This window comes from Aythya fuligula, chromosome 2 (assembly GCF_009819795.1).
Source record: "Aythya fuligula isolate bAytFul2 chromosome 2, bAytFul2.pri, whole genome shotgun sequence".
Classification (NCBI taxonomy): domain Eukaryota; kingdom Metazoa; phylum Chordata; class Aves; order Anseriformes; family Anatidae; genus Aythya; species Aythya fuligula.
Window position 1 is genome coordinate 23,957,571 of NC_045560.1, and position 23,907 is coordinate 23,981,477.

General features: G+C 37.6%; 1 protein-coding gene across 6 annotated transcripts in view; it reads left to right on the forward strand.

Moving 5' to 3' along the window:
- CDK14 (cyclin dependent kinase 14) overlaps positions 1–23,907 on the forward strand; it is a 328,926-nt gene that overhangs the window by 73,442 nt on the left and 231,577 nt on the right. For 5 of the 6 annotated variants that reach the window (XM_032181404.1, XM_032181407.1, XM_032181405.1 and 2 more), the window contains 2 exons: positions 9,031–9,276; positions 20,521–20,615. In XM_032181404.1, coding sequence (XP_032037295.1) covers positions 9,031–9,276; positions 20,521–20,615 — 341 coding nt within the window. Of the gene's footprint in view, positions 1–1,141; positions 1,162–9,030; positions 9,277–20,520; positions 20,616–23,907 lie in introns of those variants that run through there. The other variant, XM_032181409.1, reaches the window with a different exon arrangement.

Sequence of the window (23,907 nt, forward strand, 5' to 3'; positions counted from 1 at the left end):
CCTAAGGTCGAGTCTGGGCTCTCTTCAAAATCAACCCTTCTACCCTGTGAGGAGAGGAACATCAATTTTAATGGACTAAAAACTCACTTTTTCTGAAGCTAAGCTTTGCTATGAACAGAACAAAAAATAATAATTTTAGAAATGCTCTGTTCCACCTTGCCTTATCCAAGGGACATATAATCATGTGCAATAATTCTTTACTCCTAGCATTATGCTTCATTTGGTAATCATGCTAATTTTTAAGCATTAATTTAGCAGATTAAATAAGTGTTGCAGTGCAGGTTTGGCTGGGGAGTTGTTTAAGCACTGCCCATAATAACCTAGAGGGCAATATTTTATTTTTCCTTGATTCAGGTGTTAAAACTTCTCAGATTTGTATGATTTTGGGATTCCTATTTCAGGTCTGATCAGTTGGCCTTTATATGAGAGTGACTTGTTTCGCACTTGGCAATGCAGCACAGACATTTAATCTGCTCATTGAGTTCAGCCTTTCAGACAAACAGGGAGAATTAATGCCAGAGCTTCCAGTTCAAAAATGCTTCCATCTGGCACTCTAGTGACCTTTTTATATTTGTGTTCTTCCATATGACAAAGACAGTTGGTTTAACATCAGCTTTGACTTCAGAAAGAAAAAGGCCATTTTTGGAGTAAGCCTCTGAGATGGGCTGTCTCACAGATTTATGAGCAAGTTTGTGCAAGGTACAGCAAGGATCCCATGATGTCACTGGATACCACTTTCAGTCTCCAAGCTCTGTTTTCAGTAGTTGCTAGTTCACAGCTAACATATCTGTATCCACATAAAGTTAAACAAATAATACCTGCGAGTTGTAGTTCTAGGACATTCATTGTAGAGACTGTTACACCCAGAAGTTACCACACAGAAATGGCAGGCCATCAGGACAGGAAAAGAAATGTCTTATTTTATCATAATTTTTTTCCTCATATCTTCCTTCATTGTCTGACTGTTACTCTGTTTCTTGTCCTTTGTTTTTTCCTCTTTATTTTTCTGTGTTACTCAAGTTCTCTCACTGCTTTTTGTAGCTGTGCCCATCAGATGTTCAAACCAAAGACCTGGTGCATCTAATCACAGGGAAAGGTGAATGTTGAAGGGCATCTCTTCAATGTGGGCCCGACTATGCTGGTTGTTCCAGTGTGTCACAGGTGATGTCTTTTAGCAATATGTGTTCTACATTCTCTTTCGTAATTTTTGTTCCCTTATCTCATCACTTGTTCTTCCTTGATCGTTTTCTTTAGCATGGCCCGTACTTTCCCACCAGTTAAACTCTCTTCTCGATCTGTTCTTGTCTGTTTTTCGACTTGTGGGTGCTGCAGCTCCTTGCTGGGGCAGCTGCCAGCCTTCTCAGGGCAAATGGAGGGAGCGGCCTCCCCTCAAGGGAGCAGCTGAGGGCAGGCCCGCAGTTGCAAGGTCCCTCCCAATGCTTTGTTCTCCAAAGAGAGTGATACTCAAGACTGTCAGTTCCCTTTTTTATTTTGAACAAAACTGCTTACAATACTCCAGAACATTCCCAAATGATGTTTTGTAAGTAGCAAATGTCAAATTCCAGTGCTGCCAGAATTGGCAAATGACTTGTGTAGTTCTCAATTGCCATGGTACCAAGGCACGACAGAAAACAACATGCTTATAGACGATAATGAAAACTCGCACCCAGAAAGGATTTTTCAGTGAAAATTAATGCCGGCCGTATGCTCTCAGCAATTCAGCTGTTGGGTTAGTAGTCACTTAACTATTTATGATTCTTTTCTTTATACATCTGTCAGCTAAATGCAAGTGCTAAGTCTTATTCTCAGCAATAATGAGATTGTTGTGCCACCTTCCAGAGGGCTTTGGCTCTACAAATTATAATCAATATCTTCATAACATTTCACTTAAAAAGCCCAAGTGCTTTGCAAAATTAATTAGTGCTCCTGATTTCTTCTTGTGACAGGGGCAAGATCGTTATTACAAACAGAGAAATGGAACTGCAGAGAGGTTAAGTGACTTCCTTGCCTCGAGTCATTCAGTATTTTTTTTTTTCACATCATGGGTGCCAGATCTTGGATTTCTCTATATAGGGTCCTTTTGTATTACTTCTATTGAAAACAGTGCAAATAGGGGAATTCAGATGTTCTGTTTGGATTTTTAGTAAGAATTTTGGATGTTTGCTCTGGTATTTACCCAGTTGATCAATTCTTCCCAGGATGCTCATAATGAAAATATCTACTAGAGAAGAGTAGAACTAAAACATCGATGGCATTATTTTTTTTTTGACATTTTTATGTAAGTATGTAGGTACCGGATGACCAAAGTGAAAATTTGTAGGGTGCTACATGTAGGAATCCAAAGTCAGGTATAATGCATCTTTCTGAAAGACATGATGAGGTTTAGAATAGTATGTCTTTACACTTTACAAGCATATATATTTTTTTCGTTTTGTGTGGTAGGATGTTTGGTCTGTCATGCCAAAGCTTAAGAAAAGATTGTTCTTTGCTACTGAGGATGTCTTTATTCCTATGAATAAATTCCAGTGATATGGGACAGCCAGTCTTTTACTAAGCACCCTACCAGGTAATTAATTCAGGGGACATACACGAATGTTTTAAAATTCATGAACCATAAGGACTATAAATTACTTACATGTTTTAACTGATTACTCTCACTCTTTAAATGCTATATAACTTGAATCAGTGACTGAATTAACCCAGAAACCTTGAAATCTAAAAATGCTGTTTGCTTGGGAGCTTTGAATCTTGCCAACAGTGATGCACTGAAAAAAACTTACATTGAAACTGTATTGGGGCAACTAAATTTAATAGATCTATTTATTTATTTGTTTATTTATTTATTTTAATATTAAACGCAAATGAAGATTAAGGAATATTGCATGAAATGATATAAGGTGAATCAAAAGATATCTTTATTTAGAAATGGTTCCATGAGTGGTTACACTGCCTTTATTTAATGGGGCATATTATGGACTCTTGGATGGAGCAAAAATACACTTGTGATTTCTGTCTCTTCAGCAGTAATTTTTATGGGGAAAAAAATGGGCTGCTTGCAGACATTATGTCTTGAGATATGATAAATACCGTGATGTTGAGGTGGGAGATGTAGGAAACTGCAGCCCAGTGATCCTTACTGATGTAATGATGATTAAGCGTGTTTATCCTACAGCAGCCTTGGGATCTCAAACTGACTGTGAGACTGAGTAGGATGAGAGGAGAAGAAAAGGCTGTCCGGGCTGTTTTGTTGTCTGTTGTACACCATCTCCTGATTCTGATAAGCAACTAAGAAAGTTGCAAAGTATGATCTGTTTTATGCTTTTTTTTTTTTTTTTTTTTGTTTTGTTTTGTTTTGTTTATAACATTGGGAATTGTAAAGTGTATGATGTTTTAATGTTCTGGGTGTGTGGTCATGTTTTTTCTTACTTTAAATAAATAAAAACACACACAGAGAAGCACTAAAATAACCTCTAGTACCAGATTGCACTACCTTTTGTGGGGCTGCTTTTTATTTTGGTTTACGTTGCCAGAACCTATAATAGCTCAAGTAATATTAGAATTGCTATGACTGTTTTGATTTGTGACTTAAATTGTCCTTTATTTGTTTATTTATTTATTTTTCAAAAGTAGAGAAGAGCACTTCAGGCAACTACAAGGTAGGTCTTTGTCCTGTAGGTTTTAAGTGGCAAAAAGACTTCTGTCTCTTCCTCTCTTATTTTGTTGTAGCTTTTTAGTTAAGACTGACTGAATAATTGGGGACAAATTTAACAAGTGGGTATAGATCAGCTATCAGGGTGTGCAGAGTGAATGAGACATCAGTTATGGTTCTGGTTAGTACGTGGGGTATTGGCATAGTGTTTGGCAGCAGGGAGAGAAAAAACTAAGGAAAGTAAAACTGTATTTAACATTAATGATCCTTATGTCAGATGTAATGGGCAGGATGTTCATGGAGTGGTGCTTCTGTCCGACAACACCTAGGCTGACAGGCATCTTTTTTTTCCAAGACTGGGATCAGGGATTCTCAGCTATTAACACTGCTACCTCACTGGGTAGGAACAAACATACATGGCTATTTTCAGATTTCCCATGAAGACACTGAGTCCCTGGACACTTTCTAAGTGCTGCTTTGGAAGTGCTTTTCCCATACAGTAACTTCAAAACAACAATAACAATAAAAAGAGTTTCTGTATAATTGCTTTGTTCTCTATGGAGAAGAGCAAGACTCCTTCCAAAGGGAGGTTCAGAGCTGGAGTCTAGTAGGTTGTCTAGGACTTTGGTCTTGGAAATGAAGCAGAGACTTGAGGTATTTATGTCCTACATGTAGAGATTGTTTGTATGAACACCATACATACCATTCACTTTGTTTAGTTTTACCTTTTTTCCTTGTAGGCAAGTGTCACTTCCAGTGAAATTGTCCGTCCCTTGTCCTTGCCCCTCTGTAGCTGTTTATGCTTCCATCTCTTTCAGCATGCTTCCTCAAAGAATCCTTGGTGGGATTCTTGCCAAGCTGGAGCTCCAGTGGTGGGAAGTAGGCACAGCTTCCCTCCTGTTTCATGCCTGGGCAGCCGAAGGTTCCTAAAGTGAGAGGCAGTGAATTAGCCAGTGACTTTTCCAAGCCTTTACAATTTGGTGCAAGGTTGGGAAGGAAAATAACACCTGCTCAAACTGCCCTGGCAAGGCAGAGTGTTTTGCTCTATTGCTTGTTGCATTTGTAATAATCTATAGGTATTAAATGTATTAAGTTAATTGGCTTTTCCTTTATCCTGTTTGCTATAAAGAAGAGAGAAGGCATAAACTGAGAACAGATTTCTCTGTTCCCCAAAGTTAGGGGATCTGCTGCCAGAAATACCTCGTCTGAAAGAGAGAGCTGTGACTACACTGCACCTGTTGTAAAAGCCAAGTAGTTTCTGAAGTAGTCTGTACATCTGAAAGTTATGCTTTGTATATTATTTGTGGTGGGAAAAGTATCAAATCATGGTAGAAGCTCCAGAAGGTTGGGAAAAGTTGCTCAGTGTTGACATACCTGAATGTTTATTTGTACAATGTTTTAAGTTTAAAAAAACTCACAAACAAAAAACACAGTAATTAAAATGCTGAATAGCTCACGGTGTTTGCTATATTTTCATTAAATGGATATCATATTTATACTCTCCTCTTTCTCTTGATGACACTTTATAAAGCATAATTACCATCTTGTATATGACAAACCAAGATACCACTTGTATTCTCTGTGCGTGCATTTGGCGTAAATATTTGTAATAGTTAAGGTGCCATTTATCACATCTTCTTGTAACATTGCTTTTAGATTATTGTGACATTTACAACATCCCAGTGAGTGTGTGTGCTGAACACTGTGTTAAGTACAGCATTACATGGATTTATAGAGTAAGGGCAAGAAGGGGGTGATGAATCATATGGATTGACTTCCTGTATGTCATGAGCTGTTACACTTGTTTAACTTTGTTTTTCATTCCAGTAACTGTAGCTAAGCATATATTCAACAAAATCATCTGGTCTTGAGGCTGCAGTGGATGATTTTGTCATCTTTATTGGAATGCGTAAGGGAAGTTATGCACGTAGGTTTAGTGAATGGGTAGTCCCCATTCTAAAGAGCCTGTGGCTTATGCAGATAACACATGAAATGAGGTATAAAGACATGCTCTGCCTTACAGATGGCAAAATGGAGTTATAGAAAAATTCTGATTGACCCTGAAGAGCACACAGGAGCTTCTGAAAGAGGCTTTTGTGGCAAACACAGTGTTTTAATTGAAACATAGTTCTTTATCTTTCATGTAAAAAGCAAGCTGGAAATGAGACATTAGACTTGTGACTACCAGCAAGGAGTTACCAGATGGGACAGATTTACTTTTGTAAGAGCTTCAGAGATGAATTTTTATCTACATTTGAGTAGCTGAGATTTATAAAAAACATTTTTGCAATGCTGGTATAAGCAAAAATGATAGTTAAAAGGCAAAATCAGTGTAGTAGAAAAATTCAACCTGTGCTGTTCTTCAAAGTGATCTGGTCATCTCAGTGAAATCTAAAACCATTTCTGTGCACAGGAAGGTTTCCAAAACATATTAAGGAACAGTTTGCACTGTTAAGTCACTGTAAAATGAGTTTGAAGATTAATTGGAGCTCAGGATGGCACATCTGCATGCCCTTTACCCAGTGGCAAAAGCAGGGTTACCGCGGTAGTTTAGTTCTTGCTGATGGAGGGAAAACTGAAGTCACTAACATGTTTGCTGCAACCTTGTGGTGTGTAATGCTGAAGTTGTAGCCTGTGCTCAGTACTTGTGTTTTAGACTTGCTCAGATTTTATAGAGCAGAATTCTAAGGTTAAGTTTGACTTCGTCTATGACAACGTAAAACAAGCACCTAGGCACTGTTTCTCCTAAGAAAAACTCTCAGGCAAGGTAGATGGGTTGGAAATGTATATCCTTAAAGTACAACAGAAGTTTGGCCCCATTAGTTTCTCCATGCTCAGCGGTCACTTGGTGAGATGTTTAATTAATGCCAGCAAACTATTGCAGACCTTGAGAGAGAAGTAATGAATGAAACAGTGCTGGCATGAGAAGTGCCCCAGTGACAGAGCAGGGAGAAGTCTCTGCTTTCGCAGTTCTCTACCATCTTCTGTCTTCTTCACTGGTGATGCTGCTGTGCTGTGCACCCTCTGGGGTGCCTGACTTCTGCCCGGGGGACTGGCTGCTGCACATCTTGGTTCCAGCCATTCGCAAGTTTGAAGGTGGCTGTTAGAAGATGATGGCAGGGAATTTTATCCCACTCCTGACTCAATCAAGTGACCTGAAGGTGAAAGTATTTCCCTGCAATATCTAATTCCAAACTATTACTGCTTCCAGTGCAGAGACGATCAATAGTAACAGATGTTTTGCTTTTTTTTTTTTTTTTTTCCCATTTTTTTCTTCTAATGCAAGATCTACTTAGCCCACATTAGTGTACGACATGAAGACTTTCCAGTGGACAAAGAAATGAGACGCAGCAGTCATGGCATTGTTAACCATAACATGCTTGTAGCACTTTAACCAGTCACAGGTGGCATTTTGTAATTTGGAAGAAAGACAAGTACAGCTTTTCACCTTTTCTCCCTATCCCCTGTCCCTGTTTTCTAGATCATAGGATTTCAGAGGCTAAGAGATACTTACTAATTTATTTGCATCCACGTTGATAAGCAAAATGAAAGTGTTGCTATTTTAACTGGAATTTCAGTTTACATTATGTCAAAACATCTTTGTTGGTATAAGCATCACAAGAACACGAATCTGGAGAGGACAGTGGGAAGTATGTGGGTGCATGCCTGTGCATAGTAGGTTTTCTAGGAAAAAAAAAAAAAAAAAGAAGCCAATTAATTTTACAAGAAGGCTAATTAAAAATTCTTTGTGCAGCAGCTCTTTATCTTTTCTCTCTGAAGTAATAGACCAAAATTACATAATTGCTTTAATTTTGGCCTGAGAGAGTATTGCCATTTGGAAAGAAGGGGGGCTGTTCCTCCCCTCTGTTAAAAGTTGGTTCGGTTTTAGTCCTGGAGAAGCCCTGTTAATGAGAAGAAACATGAACCCTTGTAAAGCTGGCTTGTAATGCTAGTAATGGCCTTAATTGGAGCTGAACTGGTGCATGGTGGTTTGGCCAGATGGCACCGAGTGAGAAGTGCACTTAAAATTTTTAACGTATGAAAAAAAATCTTTGATCTGCTGTTATGGCTGATCATCGAACCCATGAAATGCTAAAAACTCAAGGTATAGCCACATGGTACTTCTGTAAACAATTGGAATAAGTTGGATTTCACGACACAGAATTCCTCAGTGGAAGAGGCAAAGAATAATTTTTTGAAGTCTGTGTTGCAGACATTTGGGTGATGGAGGAAAACTCCTAATTAGATTTTAAATTTATTTTTTTCTTCATGTTGCCCATTTTATGGCAGCAACTTTTCCACAATGCTCAAATTGTAGGTGCTTAAATGGAACATTACGCTTGTTTAAGTGTATGTATGAGAACAGTAGAGTTGATAGCAAATTACCATTTTATACCCTTAAATACTTGCAGCTATCTTGGAAAAAATACATTGGAGATTCTTTTGATTTACCTTAAGTTTCAAGGAGCATCTAGGGTCTGTCTGCAACACCTCTCATAGTTTTTCCCCATAGCATGAGAGCTAAATGTGTTTCTATTCTTACTTACATAAAAGTGGAATCTCTTGTGCAGTATGCAGAAGCTGAAACCTCAAATACCCCCAACCACACCCCAAAACTTGTGTGATTTTATGAAACAATAAATTGCAATGTGAAAAATACATAATATGCATAAAACTATGTAACTGGAGTATCTGAGCTCACTGTGCTGCTCACTGAGTTCTTTTGCATGAGAAGTAACCTATCTGGGTAGCTCAGGAAGCAAATTGCAGACTTCAGGGCTTGGCAGCATCGTACTTCACCGTAAGGAAGGATTGAACCTCTGAGCTTTAGTGCACTATTAAGCTGTGGTCTCACATTTCAGTGCCTGGGAATTGATTTACTGATTTCATTTTCTGAGACATATGGTGATAATAATAATAATAACACTGTACAAGCATTATTTAAAAATACTGGTATTGGCTCTCTGGCAGGCCAGCACCAAAGTGCACACCCAAACTACCATCATTTATTTAAGTTTAGGCTCATCCAATTTTAAACAAATGGAAATCAATACTGCTCGCAGATATCAGTAGCTAGATTGGAGGAAAAAGTGAAATGGCATTGTTGCTAGGATCAAACTGTATGAGAAAACACGCAAATGAATTTGGCATATGTTCTTCTGTTTTTTTTTTTTCTCTTCTTTTTAGTACAGAGTAAAAACATACAGTTTTTATTTTTATGACTGTTAGTGTGTGTCCCCTATGTAAAATGCATGTGTGATTTTAATATTTGAATAGAAAGTAAATGTCTTTGTGTTCCAGTGCCTTTTTTGATGGCTGATACATGGATCGATAAGACTTAAAGCCTGTTAAAATCAATGAATACTGTTTTTTCCTTTCAGATATGTGTCACAAAGATGTCTACACGGAACTGCCAGGGAATGGATTCAGTGATCAAACCTCTGGATACAATTCCTGAGGACAAGAAAGTCAGGGTCCAGAGGACACAAAGTAGTTTTGATCCATTTGAGAAACCAACCAACCAAGTGAAGAGGGTTCATTCGGAGAACAATGCTTGCATTAACTTCAAAACTTCATCTGCAGGGAAAGAATCACCTAAAGTCAGACGGCATTCCAGCCCTAGCTCTGTAAGTTCATAATGTTGATGTCTGCATGGCAAAATGGAGGATTTAATAACACTGAATAAATGGTTTCTTGCTTAAGAGGAAAAAGATTGCTTAGAAACAAAACAAGAAACTTGTGGCTGCCATTAAAAATGTTTCCCATGTATACTTGTACTGTTTCATTTAAAATATAATACATAAAAAGAAAATGAAACTTTAAAGATAATACATTTTGAGATTCCTCTCGGATACCAGCTAATATATCTTAAGGGATTTCTAAGCATTTTTCTCTCCTGATCCTGCTATGGCTTTACAGCTGCTAAAATGTCTATGTTGGAAATTTTGTGGAAGATTGCTTATTTGTGAGGAAGAATTCTTTCCCATGAAGTTTAGGAAACCACCTGATTTTTTTTTTTTTTTTTTTTTTGAATTTTAGATTTATGTTTCAGAGAAACTCGAGAAACAAATCAGATTTGACAGATTTTGTTTACATTTCAAAACTCTCTTTTAAAATCAAGTAGTAAAACTAGCATTTATTTCCCCGTCAGAAACTGTCTCTGTGAGAGAGAGAAAACAACTTAGAAGGTGTTGGTGATACATCATCATTGTTGTTTCATCCTCAAGTACTTTGAATGAAACCAGATAAATAAAATGTCATGTCTTTCATGAATAATGCCCAGACAGATTTCCCCCAAAAGACCTTCAAAATTATTGAAATACTATTTCTGTTATGCTTTGGAAAAAAAAAAAAAATCCATAATAATGTGACCTTTGAGGTGAAGACTACAGATCTAAGCAGAACGTGTGAAATGCTTCAAATCTTAGTTGGCATGAAACAATTTTAAAGGTTGATTGCCCTTTTTCCCTCTTTTCTTTCTTACCTTTTTTTTTTTTGTTGTTGTTGTTTTTGTTATTGGTTTGTTTTGCTCTATCTTCTGGGCACCACCTGTCCTCTGTAGAGAAGTTTGACTGAATTCTGTCAGACTTCTAAGGAGAAGCGACAGAGATACATTTTCTGCAGATGAGCTTTGTTTAACCCATGTGAATTTAATGGATAAGATGTCATGTCTCAAGGGGACTGTCCTTTGGAGAAAAGGTTACGTTTTAAAACGGAGCCATCTGTAGCAAAAAGAAATTTGCTTTTCCATCATTGTATAGTGTTATATAGCTGCTGCCAAAGATGTCTCCTGCATGTTCCAGATCAATCCATAACAAGGAGATTTTTCATAAAACTACTGTAGTCATTAAGGAAGGACGGAGCTTTTTCTTTTTTTTTTTTTTCTTTTTTTCTCAGCTTGCTTTGGGGGTGGTTGGGTGGTGTAGGCACTACAAGCACTGTATATTCAGCAGCCTACCCATTGGTCAGACCCCAGCTATTTATTTATTACCAACACCTTTTAAATTAGAACTTTTTGGAAGATGAGGAACTCATACATTTACAGTTTGCTCCTTGTTTATTTGTGAGTGATGCCTGATTAATATTTGGCAGCACAACTGTCAATTTAAGTGATTATTTTTTTCCTGAAAGTTCCTGAAATTTTTTTAGTGTTAACTTGCTCTACATCTTAGCTGTTTTTGCCTTGTTCTTTACAGAAATTGTTACTAGTTTCTGTTAATGCTTTACATAATTTTCTATTAAAAGTGAAGGTTTTTCTTTGCTTTGCTTCCAGAATTTGGAAGCAGATTTATTTTGAAAGTGTTATTGGCATCGTGTTCTTTTCCAGAGAGCTGGTACTGCATTGTGCCCAGGCAGTGTCCTGCAATCCCAGGATTTTCTCCTGTTAATGATGTTAATGCTTGCCCTCCTACTGTGCTGCTGCTTAGATCCCTAGCTAAACACACGCTCTCACCAATCTTCTCATGGGCTGAGTCACATGGGCTGGGGATGCCTCATGTTGGAAAGTAGATGCATAGGCATTTCCTGAAATACAATTCTGATTTCTTAACTTCCTGTAATTCTCCCTGGTTTTTATAGCTCTGCTCAGTGAACTCCCTTCTTCTGCTTCTAGGCATTGTTAGTCATTTTTTAACTCTTCCTCACAAAGAGTACTCGGAAGAGCACCTGGCAAGGAATAATTTGTGGAATAATGAGGGTATTCTTGTCAATGAAGAAGGAAGAATAGAACTTCACAGCAAAAGGCAGTGCTACTGCTCCCCTGATTGCAGGTCACACCTGGTCCTGACTGGCAGACCCGAAATTCAACCGTCCTGGGCAGAGATGTGATCAAGCCGTTCCCTTCCCCTGAGCCTGACTACATCGCCTCAAGCACAAGATGTTCTGATGCACATTTCATTGAGCATACGTCTGTGTGGTTAGTTGCAGGAATTTGTCGTTCTCTGGTTTTCAGTTACAGTTGAATTGACTGAGGGTTTTTTATTTATTCATTTTTTTTTTTCTATTCTCCATGCTGTGTTGCAGATGCCCTTGCCACTTCCTCGTCTGATTATTCCTTCTTTTTCTTTTGTGTCAGAGGGCTGCTCCACATTCTCCCTTATAATTTAATAAGTTGCTTCCCTGGAAATTCTTCTGCCGTGCAGATGATGCCATTCTGAACCGCATTTCAGTTTCTGTAAATATGCTTGAGCATACAACCATATGAGTTGTACTGGCTACGGTTGTGTAGTTGTGTTGCAGTTTTGTCTCTGTTTTTTTCTTTTTTTTTTTTTTTTATATACTCTGACAGATGTATGCTACCTTCAATTTTTACTTTCTATGCTTGATTACTAGAGGCTCTGTATTAGAAAAAGAGTTCTTTTTAGTCTCTTCCCTTTCATAGTTTTAAGTCCTCTGTAGCCATCAGGTGAACTGATGTCTTGCAAAAGGTACATGGCTGAGGATTGCAGGCTCTGTATCAACCTGTATAACTGTCACCCACTTTCTACTCAGATGAAAGTCCCTAATTTGTCTCAAAAACAACATTTTTTTAAAAAGAAATACCTTATTTATAATGCCCTGGGGTGCCATGCTCTTTCTTGCTTAGTTTCAGAAGCTTTATCAGCTCCCTGGCAGTTATTAGCATCAGTGTTTGGTGAAGATCACCAAACAGTACTCAGCAGGTGGCATTTGATCCATTTTATGTTTTCTGTACCTTCTGAATGCTCTGTACCTTGTGATGGGAAAGATGAAACACAGAAGTTTATGAAAGCTGGAACTCAGTGTTCCTGCCCACGGATTGTCACTTGGAAAATAAATCATTTGCTCTTGAACACGAAGTAATTTTCTACAGTTACTGTCACACCTCTTTGCAACCCTGTAGAAACTCTGTTGTTAATTAGTGCAATAGCATGCACTGAGAAGCTAGCACATTATTTTTTCTTCTTATAAGACTAACTGAATTTTTACATTTAAAGTCTTTCCCCCGATATTTACATTCTCATTATTTAAACTTGGCTGGACATGTCCTTGCTCTGACCCATTGCATCACAATAATAAACATACATACATGCGCATATATGTAAAAATACACACACACATATATATATATCTTTCCAAAAATCTTTTGTTGAGTCTTTTGCTTACCAAGGGAAGAAACTTGTTTTTCTCTGCTCCCTGTTAGAAGAAAGACTAAAAGAAATAGTAAAGTCATGAAATAAACTGGACAAAGAAAGGGAAAAAAAAAGAAGCCACAATTCAAAAGAACAAACTTATGCCCCTCTTCCCAAAATAACACTTGGTCTGGAAGATGATTTGACCAATTCTCTGAAAATCCTTTTTGAGACCCGTGCTGTTTGGGCATGTAGCCATATTTATTGTTCTCTATTTCAAGGTGAAGTTCTATTGTATTCAGTATACATATTTTATATACTAGAATAATACTTTTGCACAGTGTGTAAATAGAATATTGCAGCTTTTATGAGCTAACCGTCTAGTCAAGATTTAGGTTCGTGCTGGTACACATCAGTTTGTTCTCTGAATGACTTCAGATCCATGGCAATGAATTCAAATATTGTGCTAAGTTATATGTGCTACCTTTCAGCAGTAGAAAAACTAAGTGCAGTGAAATACTAATTATTCTTTTTACCAACAAACATAAATGTAAAAAAAAAAAAGTTATAATTGAATATGCAATGCCCTAGTGCACTCTTCTGGGGAGAGCAGCCTCTCCTGTTTTTCTAACTTCTGTTAATTTTTGGTCTGTTAAAAGTAACTTTCCTCCAAATAGAAAGCAAATAGAAGCAAAATCATGAACTGATCCTATTAACTCATTGCACATTGATTACATAAAATATCTCACTTCAAAGAGAAACTAGAGTCAGAGTTTTGTGTAAGCGGGAAGCATCTTTTCTGTCTGCCTAAACACCTGTTGAGGTGTACGGAACCTTTTCCATTTTTAGGAACCCACTAGTTACAAGGGTAGGTGCATACTTCTTGGATAATACTTCTTTTATTAAGGTAAGATATGTTCAGAGCTCTGTGTAAAGAGCTGACTTTTCTTTTGTGGCTAGAGGGAAGCTTCAAGAATCTTAACCTGGGGGATAGTCTTTAACTGTTAAGGCAGATAAAATGTAGCAGTTGGTCCAGCGACTGTGATTTGATAGCCTGCAGAACAAGTAAACACCTTTACAAACAGCACCAAGCCCTTTCACAGAGCTCTGTGGTAGCTGTGGCTCAGATTGCTCATTTATGGCTGCATGATAAAGGGATGGAACGATGGCAAGATGATGGAATCTGGTAGTGGGAGAGCTCAGGTTAATGCTCAGGTTGGATTCTTGAACATCTCTGTATCCCTTGAACACAACCCTAGACAACAGTCCACCTTTTGCAAAGTTTAAAATGAAGTAAAAGAGTGGGATTGCATTGGACCTGTCCAATTGCATATCGGATCAAACCTTAAGGGCACTCATTACTGTGAAATTTGTGTATGGTTTTGTAAAATGCTTTTACCATTGTGAAAAAGAAGACAAATGTAGATTGGTTTAAAAAAAAGTCTACAGGTTTTGCAATTTAATCTTTTGTGACTCTTAGCCTACCTTTCACTTTCAAGTTATTCTAGCAATGAATATATTTCTTTTCAGTCATAGAACAAAACAGATCTTTAGTTTTGGTTTTTAATAATTTACAAGGGTACTGTGAACATAATATTTTTCCCTTGAGGATGGCTTTATATTGAAGTTTAATATCCCACAGTTTTAAAAAAAAAAAAAAAAAAAAAAAAAAGATATTTAAAACTTAAGCTTAGGAGTGTGATGGTTAAGTGTGACATTCACAAGCTGTTTTGCAGTTATGAAAAATGCATGAGAACATAACCCACACAGCTTGTATAAGAATAGTCAGGTGATTTTCAATGTAATTTTCCATTAAAGTTCTCTTTACTATATAGATTTTGAAAAAATCTGAAGACAGGTATTCACATATAGTGTGAGGTCTCTGTAAGATCTTGGGATAGCTCTGTTACCTTCCTATTGTCTGTATCAATGAAATGCTTACTTGAAATGACCTGGTCAGAACAGACTCCTTCCTCTCACATCTTTTTTCTCTGTTATTTTTAATACACTAACGTCACTTTGAAATAGCTTCTTCTATTTCTGTATTCAACATTTTGGCATACTCTTTCTATCTTTGTTACTACAGTCTATATTTCCTTAGCCAGAGAAAAAAAAAATCTAATCTTGGTTGCTGAAAGCTGTCCTACAAAATATACCTACTCCCAGTGCTCAGTAGTGTTGTTAGCCTAATCTTGTGCTGGGAAAAATGTGGGCTACTAATAAGAAAACTATGTGAACAGCAACTATTTTCAGAAAAGGTAAAGCATAAAAGCAAACAAGTAAAACTCAGTCTAGTTCTAGAAGGGAAAGAAGTGCACCATTTTGTGCTCCGGTCCTCCTTGCAGGTGATGTTATCCACTGAAGTCTGTGCTGGCTTCTACAATGACTTGGGACTATTTGTAGTTCTTCAAAGGCTTGAGAGCCTTTACTCCCTTCTGTCTCAATATGTTGCCTATCTTTCCCATTTGGATTCTATAGAAGATTTCTCCCAAGCATGAAGATTCACTTTCCAGTGACTCTCCAGCAGTCCCAGTCTCTCACTGGTTGTTTGTCTCCTATTTAACCTTTGCCCATTAAAGTTGACCATGTTGAATCTTGGTCAGATTTACCTGTATCTCTTTCTTTTTTCAGCTTTCAAAGTTTGTTGTTGTTGTCTCCCTCTCTCCCTCCCTTCCTCTTTCTCTCCCTCCCTTTCTTCCTAGTCATGATGCTGAGCAATGGGCAGATTTATGCCTAGGCAGTCTCACTGATGTGCAGTATATACAAATCTGTAGCTGTAGGGAGAAAATCTCTCTTTCGCTTCTACCTCACAATAAAATCACACACAAAAAAGTCATAGAAAAGTTTTGAAAGCTTCAACAAACTGAAAAACAGCACTGTTAGAACAGCCGTGTTCTGCTGGTGTTTTGGAGGGTTAAAAATTACTGATGAGGAGTAAGAAAAAGGAAATAATAATAATGAGGAAAAAAAAAGAATAAAAGCAAATAGTGGCTGAAGTGTTCTAATAGTTGAGCTTCAAAAAGTAGCTTTGAACAAACATTTATCAAAATATGTGCATTCAGCTAAAATTAATACTATTTTCTGTTGAGAAATCTTGTCTGGGTTAAAGTGGAAGACTGCAGCAGTTTTCTAAAATGTAGGAAGACTTCTTGAGAATCTGCTGCTTGTGAGAAATGTCAGTGGCTTATGCAAGCATTGTAAATGTGTTGTGCTCTGGATATGTCTTGCTTGCTATGCGTATTTCAGTCAACCATATCCTGGGCAGAATATGGGGCTCTTGTGACTCAACAAGCACAGATAGATCTCTGTGAACATGTATTCCAATATATTTTATTGGAAGGAATAAAATATTCAGAACAAACAAAAGATGATATTTAGAAGTGAATTCTAAATGTTGGATTGTAATATTACCACAAAAAAGGTACCATTATCTTGCTGTAACAAAGTGTTTTTTTTAAAACAAAAATGGTTGAGAAAGCTAAATATGGAGAAATCTGATTAATAAAGTTCACGGCTGTGAATCTGGAAAATAACCATATGAAACAGGGTGCAATAATTTAATAGGTGGCAATTGTGATCATTTTTAGTAGTCACAGAATTTCAGATTATTTAGATCCATTCTGTAGACCATTATTTAGATCCCTTTAAACTCAACATTTAAGTTTTGGGAAGCTTCATATCTTTGTTTTATGTGAGTCTAACCTGGTGTTATAATCCAGAAATAGAGGTAAGAAATGCCTGAGCTAAGCAAATGCAAGCAATTGTAAGTTTGAATCAATGTGAGGCTTCATTAAAAAAAAAAAAAAAAAAGTAAATAAAAATCAAAAAGTCTTTTGGTCCCTCAAAGTATTGTCCTGAATCACTGTGGTAGTATATGGAGATTTTTGATTGTAGAATTAAGTATGGGAATATAGTACAATTCAGAGCAGCTAAGCAACTGCAATGGTCTGCTGATTATTATTATTTTTTTATTTTTTTTAAATAATCCTCTGAAGTGCTTCCCTACAAAAAATACCTTCAAGAACTGTGCATCTTTTAAAATTGCATATTCAAGGAAGAATAATGGCCATTTTCTCAAAGGGAGATTTAATAGCATGAGAGTGTAGACCTGTGAGCAGTCCCATTCAGTGATCCAGCTGGAACAAAGGGATGAGCTCCACTGCTGAGGAGCTGTCACCTAGAGAGGTGAGATCAGCCACATTGTTTTAGTGCATATAGGATGAATAGTAACTACTAGCAGTTTTTTTTTTTTTTTTTTTTTTTTTTGTTTGTTTTTTCCTTTCCTTTTTTTCTGGTTTGCTCTTTGTTGAATGGGCACCAGAGGATGGATTCAGGCTGCCCATGAGGGCAAGGGGAGCATGGCAGATCAGTCTTGCTGCTGTGACACTGCATGCTCTGTGACGCTGCATGGGGTGGCCACAAAGACAAACTGGCCAAAACCAGCACCTTTTTGGGGCAATAAGGAGTGAGCTCTTCCTCCCAGTCCTGCTAAATGCAAGCTTTTATCATTTAGCTTGTTCTTGGTGTGGATGCATCCGCTCCCAGGAGGAGAATGAGTCAAAAGGCATGACCTTAGGTCAGTGCCTCTGGCAGCTGGAATATGGGGATATGAGCCTGAGGTTGTAGGAATAATTACTGCTGATGATTTACTGTGTGGTAATGGATTAAAGGCATCCTGTTTCCTATCAAGATCTTAAGGCATTACAAGTTGTTGTGACCTTTTATATTATGGTTTCCAGTGGTATAAAATTAAAGTAAATCACAGTGTGAAAATAAGAGTGGATGTGAAACATATGTATAAGCCGTGTCCTTTTCCTTCCTCACTAAAGGAGGAAACCAGCACTGAGCTATTCACCATTAACTGCAGCAGCATTGCCACCCTGAACAAAGCTACTCACTGTCTGTTTGCTCACTGCTGCTTGCAATATGGAAAATACTTTGCTATCCCTCCTCATTATATGGGATACATTTAAACATCTTGATACTTCTGTAGTTTCATGATGCTGCATTAGTCCATAATTAGACACTTAAATGAGAAAGTTACTTGAATAAATGTTTTAGTCACCTCTGTTAGTGACATCTGTAACACCACTATGGTAAAAATAATAACAACAACAACAAAATCCACTTGCATTTCTAACCAGGCAGAATGTCTTTTTAAGTGCAGATTGGGAGATGAGCATATTACTCCCTTATCTGTAATGAAGTGGTCCCAATAATGCAAAAGGAAGATCAGAGAGTTCCCATATGGCATATTTTCATCAGTCTATTCATGTTTAGGACTTGGATAACGAAGTAATAGATTGTTCTGTGTATTGGAAGGAGATGAAAAGGCACAATTTTGCAAACATACATGTGTATAGCCTGATATCATTCAATAGAAGGCTGGGATCTTAGTCCCAGAAAACGCACGTATATGCCAAAGTGCCAAAATTATGGCTTAGAACAAATTTTGTAAATTTAGTTGAGTAAAAAGAATATTTGTATTTTCTGGTTCATGGTTAATTGGCAGATTATAGGTCCCAAGTCATCCTACCTGGGATGTTCTTGTCTGTTTATTGGAGCAATTTTTAGGCTCAGATGATTTTAAACTTTTGACCATGGTTTTAAAAGAATTTAATCACAGCTGTGTTCTGCACTGCAAACATGCACTGCATGCTTGTCTCCTTCCAGAAAACTGAAACCTGAGTACTTGTAAATCAGGCGTAAGATCCCAAATGTGAGTCTGTACTGTGTGCAGTGCAGGGCATGGCTTAGAGTCTCCCAGTTGAATTCAACCCTAAACATGCTCAATTTGCTTGGCTGCTTTCATTTGCAGTATTACAAACAGAGTGATACTGAGTTAGTCCCTGAATCTGAAGTGAGCATCAGTGCTGATTCTCCAGAATTTCTGCCCTGTATTCTTTTGGTTGGTTTGTGTACAGAATGTCTGAGTGCTGCAGTCTAAAATATCTGTAGGTGATACCGGTGGCGGTTGCAGTTCATTTTTTTTACAGTGTCTTTCTGGTCTATGGGGAGAGTAAAAAGCACTTTTCTTCCAGACAACTGGAAAATGTGGACACCTGGGAAAGCAGGATATACTTCAAAATGTCTGCTTAACTCAGATATTTTCCAGGAACTTCATGATATGTTGCGTACAAAAATGCTTATCCTAAACTACTTCAGATTACTTCTTTTTGTAAAAGTGAGGATTAATTCACAGCAAAAATGGCCCTTTAACTGAATTTAAAGTGCTCAGGATTAAAACTTTCAACTAACCTTTTCATTTCTGCTCTACACTGGTGTGGAACCTCAAGTACTGTGTACAGTTTTGGGTGCCACAATGTAAGAAGGACATAAAACTATTAGAGAGCATCCAAACGAGGGCAATGAAGATAATGAAGGGTCTGGAGGGCAAGACGTATGAGGAGAGGCTGAGGTCCCTGGGTTTGTTCAGCCCAGAGCAGAGCAGGCTGAGTGGAGGCCTCATGGTGGCCTGCAGCTCCCTCACGAGGGGAGCGGAGGGGCAGGCGCTGAGCTCTGCTCCCTGGGGACAGAAACAGGACCTGAGGGAATGGCATGCAGCTGGGACAGACAGGGGGTTAGAAAAAGGTTCTGCACCCAGAGGGTGGTCAGGCACTGGGACAGGCTCCCCAGTGCAGTGGTCATGGCATTGAGCCGGCCAGAGTAGGCAGTAGTATTGACATACATTAAAAAAATATATATATATTTATATATCGTTTATTACTAAAAATGTGTATCATTCTAGTCTGTGTAATTGTAGACCAGGACTTCATTCATGAATGTTGAAATTATAAAAAGCAGATAATATATTGCATCATTTGGAGCAACATTTATTTCATAGAATAAAAATCAGGAAAAATGATTTTATGCAATGTAATTCCTCATAATACATCTTCTCTTTCTCAATTTTTAATATCAGCTTTCCAAATTAATAATTTTCATGTCAGATGAATTTCTATTTTTGCGGCTTGTATGGTGTTCTTTGTGAGACATGCATAGCAGCAGGGCAGGCAGCAGCCTGGCACAGAGGTGGGCTGAGCTGTCTGGCCCTCAGCAAGGCGCTGTGTTCAGCTTGCTTCCATTTTCAACCCTGCATTTAGTCTGCAGATGTTGAGGCTACAGGATTTTATTCCACTGTGCTGCATATACATGTCATTAAAAACATGGTGTGTTTGTATCCACAAGCTGAAGACAGTAAACATAATTCAGAAGCAAGATACTTCCTTTAAATGTGCTATCTTGTAGTATTTTAATGACTCTGAACAGTGGTAGACGTGCAGAAGGCACTGACTACTTATACAATGTTTTTGGGTGGGCTGTAGATTAAAATATATATATTTTACTTAAGAAGCTTGTGTAATCTGATTTTGTAGGGCAGATTGAAACTGTTGCTTAGATCTCTTAACAAAGATGAGCAGGTTTAGCTGCTAATGATCCTTTTCCCTGTACAAAGTGATATATGTGAAAAATGAAACAGAAATCTCCCTTTGATTAAGAACAAAATCCTTTTGATAATTCCAGTGATGTAAGTATATAGTTGATATTGAAAACCACCATCTGGGGTGTTGAATGATGTTTGCTTGAGTAGCCTATTCAGTCATTTTATTAGCTTTGCTATTAATTTTTTTCTTTTATTGTTGGCTGTTAATAACGTGCAGGTCTATGAGTTTTCATTATGGCCTTTGATCTCTGAAGGCTGAATCAAAGCAATTAATGTTGTGGGTGCAATACATTCTGAAAGGTCTCTCTCTTCTTTTTTTTTTTTTTTTTTTTTTTCAGCCTACAAGCCCCAAGTTTGGAAAAGCAGACTCATATGAAAAGCTGGAAAAACTAGGGGAAGGTTCCTATGCTACGGTATACAAAGGGAAAAGCAAGTAAGTGCTGGTTTCTTCTCTCTCTCTCTCTCTCTCTCTCTCTCTCTCTCTTTGTCTTTCTTTTCCTTCTTTTCTTTCTTTCTGTAAATGAAAGTAAGCAGAAACTACTAAGTGATGTTACTGCACCTTGTGAATGAATGCGCAGTGCTACTGATTTTTGTGTTCTCGAGTGAAAGAGATTGAAACCATATTGCAGAGGTACCATTACTTCAGAACAAGATGAGATTCAATCTTGTTAATCTGATGTTTTCTTTGTACTTTATTGTTCTATTACTTTTTCAATACCTTTATGAAATTAAATGTAAGATATTTAGTTTCTATAGATAAGAGCACAATACACTGTCAAGTAGATTTTTTTAAAGTCCTAAGAGTAATGCTGAATATAAGAAATGAGTTTGTTGGTCTTTTGTTCATCCTTATGAAAAGCTTGAATAAAGTACCATGAAGTGAATGAATGGAATTTTGGACTAATGTAAATTCAGTTTATTTACAAGAGTAGCCTTTGGGAAATAATGTTCAGACACATCTTGCAACCACTCCAGCTCAAAGGAATCTACTCTATATGTGAAAAATATATATTTTCTGCCAATTTAATGTTTTGTTACGACATTTTTTTATCCCTAATGTGCTAAGTACTTTTATATTGTATAAAATAACTTGGTAAAATACATAAAATACACTTCATTAGCTGTTGCTTCAGTTGAGCATTATCTTCTGTCAAGCAGTTTGTCTTATGCTGTAAAGAAGTTCATATATTTACTCAAGTTTTCATAATCAAATTTTCGATAAAAAACAGTTTTGAGAGGGATATTGGGTATATGCAATATCTTTATTTAAAAGTTTGTCTAGTGAATGATGGATGAGGCAACTTTTCATTCTTAGCAGAGTATCATGACAGTATATCTACTAAAACAAGGAAATATATAGAATCACAGAATACTTGAGGTTGGAAGGGACCTCTGGAGATCATTTCGTCCAACCCCCCTGCCAAACAGGATCACCTAGAGCACGTGGCACAGAAACGCATCCAGGCGAGTTTTGAATATCTCCAGAGAAGTAGACTGCACGGCCTCTCTGGGCAACCTGTTCTAGTGCTCTGTCACCCTCACAGTAAAGTACCCCCTCATATTCAGCCAGAACTTCCTGTTTTTCAGTTTGTGCTCATTGTCTCCTGTCCTGCTGGGCACCACTGAAAAGAGTCTGTCCCCATCCTCTTGACACCCTCCCTTCAGATATTTGTACACATCAATAAGATCCCCTCTCAGTCTTCTCTTCTCCAAGCTAAACAGGCCCAGTTCCCTCAGCCTGTCCTTGTACGACAGGTGCTCTAGCCCCCTCTTCCTGATGCAGCCCAAGATACTGTTGGCCTTCGTGGCCACAAAGGCAAACTGCTGGCTCGTGGTCAACCCGTTATCCACCAGGACTCCCAGGTCCTTCTTTGTAGGGCTGCCTTCCGGCAGGTCAGCCCCCAGCTTGTACTGGTGCATGGGGTTATATTCTTCCCTAGGTGAAAAACCTTGCATTTGGCTTTGTTGAACTTCATGAGGTTAATATATTAAGGTGTTAATATTTTCCAGTATCATCAAGTTGTAGGTACTGAATTTTTTTTTCCATTGAATATTTGTAGTAAATCAGAATAAGGGATGTTGTCATCTCTCAGTAGCTTTGAGATTGATAAACATAGTAACAGCTGTTCCTAAAGCACATTCCAAATTCTACATGTAAAAGAAGTATTTACACTTCTGCCATGTTAGTACATGCATTGTATTTCACTGGCAGCATTCTTCAAGAAAATGCAGTTATTTTGTGTTGCTAATGGTTCAGTTATACCTCACTATAAATTCCAGACATAATAAATAAACTTTTTATTGGGGTCTACATAATCAGAGAAAACTGTATAGATTTCATCTTGTGCCTTATCACTAAAATCCTTTTGTAAAATCATAACACCTATTTCTGGTGATAGTTACCTGATATGCCTTGACTTTCAGTAAGATTGAACTAAGGAAACAGGGTTACTAGATGTCTCGTCAATCAGTAGAATTGACCAAAAGTTAAAAGTAAAGCAAAGTACTTCCCTGAAGCTATCTCATTCAGTGGTGATTTGTGCATGTGTTACAAAACATAGATTCGTTAGAAATACTTCATTTGTTTTAATGGAGCTAACTGCAGATCTGTAAGAAATACTTCAATGATTTTAATGGTAGTTGAATAATAAATTGATATTACTGGGTATTCTGCATTGCCCATTATAAATAGCAAGCTCTAAATAAGTGGTGGGAATTATAATAATTATACATAACTTTATTCTGCTGCTTCTTAACATCTTTTGCAAAGTCTTTAAAATTTGTTTTGAAAAAGCTTGTGTAATTAGAGTGTGGATAAGAATGCATTTGCAATAAATATGTTGATCTCTTCTTAAGGTCATGTTCCTTCACCTGCTTAATTTTTTTTTTTTTTTGGTTGGCTTTTTTTTTCCTTCAAGAATTGAATAATTCTCATATTACATAGCACCACACAGACTCAGCACCTCCAGATGAGGCTTTGGTTTCTTGAAGTAAAGAAACAGTTCAATTACTTCAAAGCAGCAAAAGGTAATTCCTTAAGAGTTGAAAAACAGTACAGGGCCTATCTGCTATTTCAAAAGGAGTTGTTGGCCAATGTTCTTCTGTCCCCATAAGAAGATGAGGAATTTCTGCCCTTTATGGTGTTCCTAAAGAAGAGAGAGCATCACTGCTGTGATGTAGTTATGGGGAAAACAAATGGACAGAGGGGCAAATGGATGGGCCAACTTTGGCTCCTGCTGTTTCAGCAGATCCTAATTTTGCTGGTGCTTTTCTGGCAGATTGGCTCTGACTGTTTATAGCTTTGTCTAAAATGATACAGAAATAGATAGAGGAATGTTTTCTAGCACCTGCTGTAGATATACAGGCTAAGACTTTGATACGCATAACGATGTTCCCTTAGCTGTCAGTTCAGTGGGAAATAACATGGGCAAAACAGGTCAAAAGAGGGCTGTTTTAGTTCTGGCGTGGACTGTTTTTGACCACTAAAAAAGCCCTCATGGCATGCCACAGAACACAGAAATATTGTTTATTTGGAGAAGCATGTAGTTATATGCACAAAAAGTGCATTTTTGTCAAAATTTTTAAGAATCCCTAACTCTAGTCTAGTTTAATCTAACCAAGTCTAGTGCTTGGCTTTGTCATTTTGCCAAAATATTTGGGTGGTGTGTCCTTAACTGTAGCGGAAGCTGGAGGATTTAAGACCAGGTAGAGTTGTTTTGAATGAT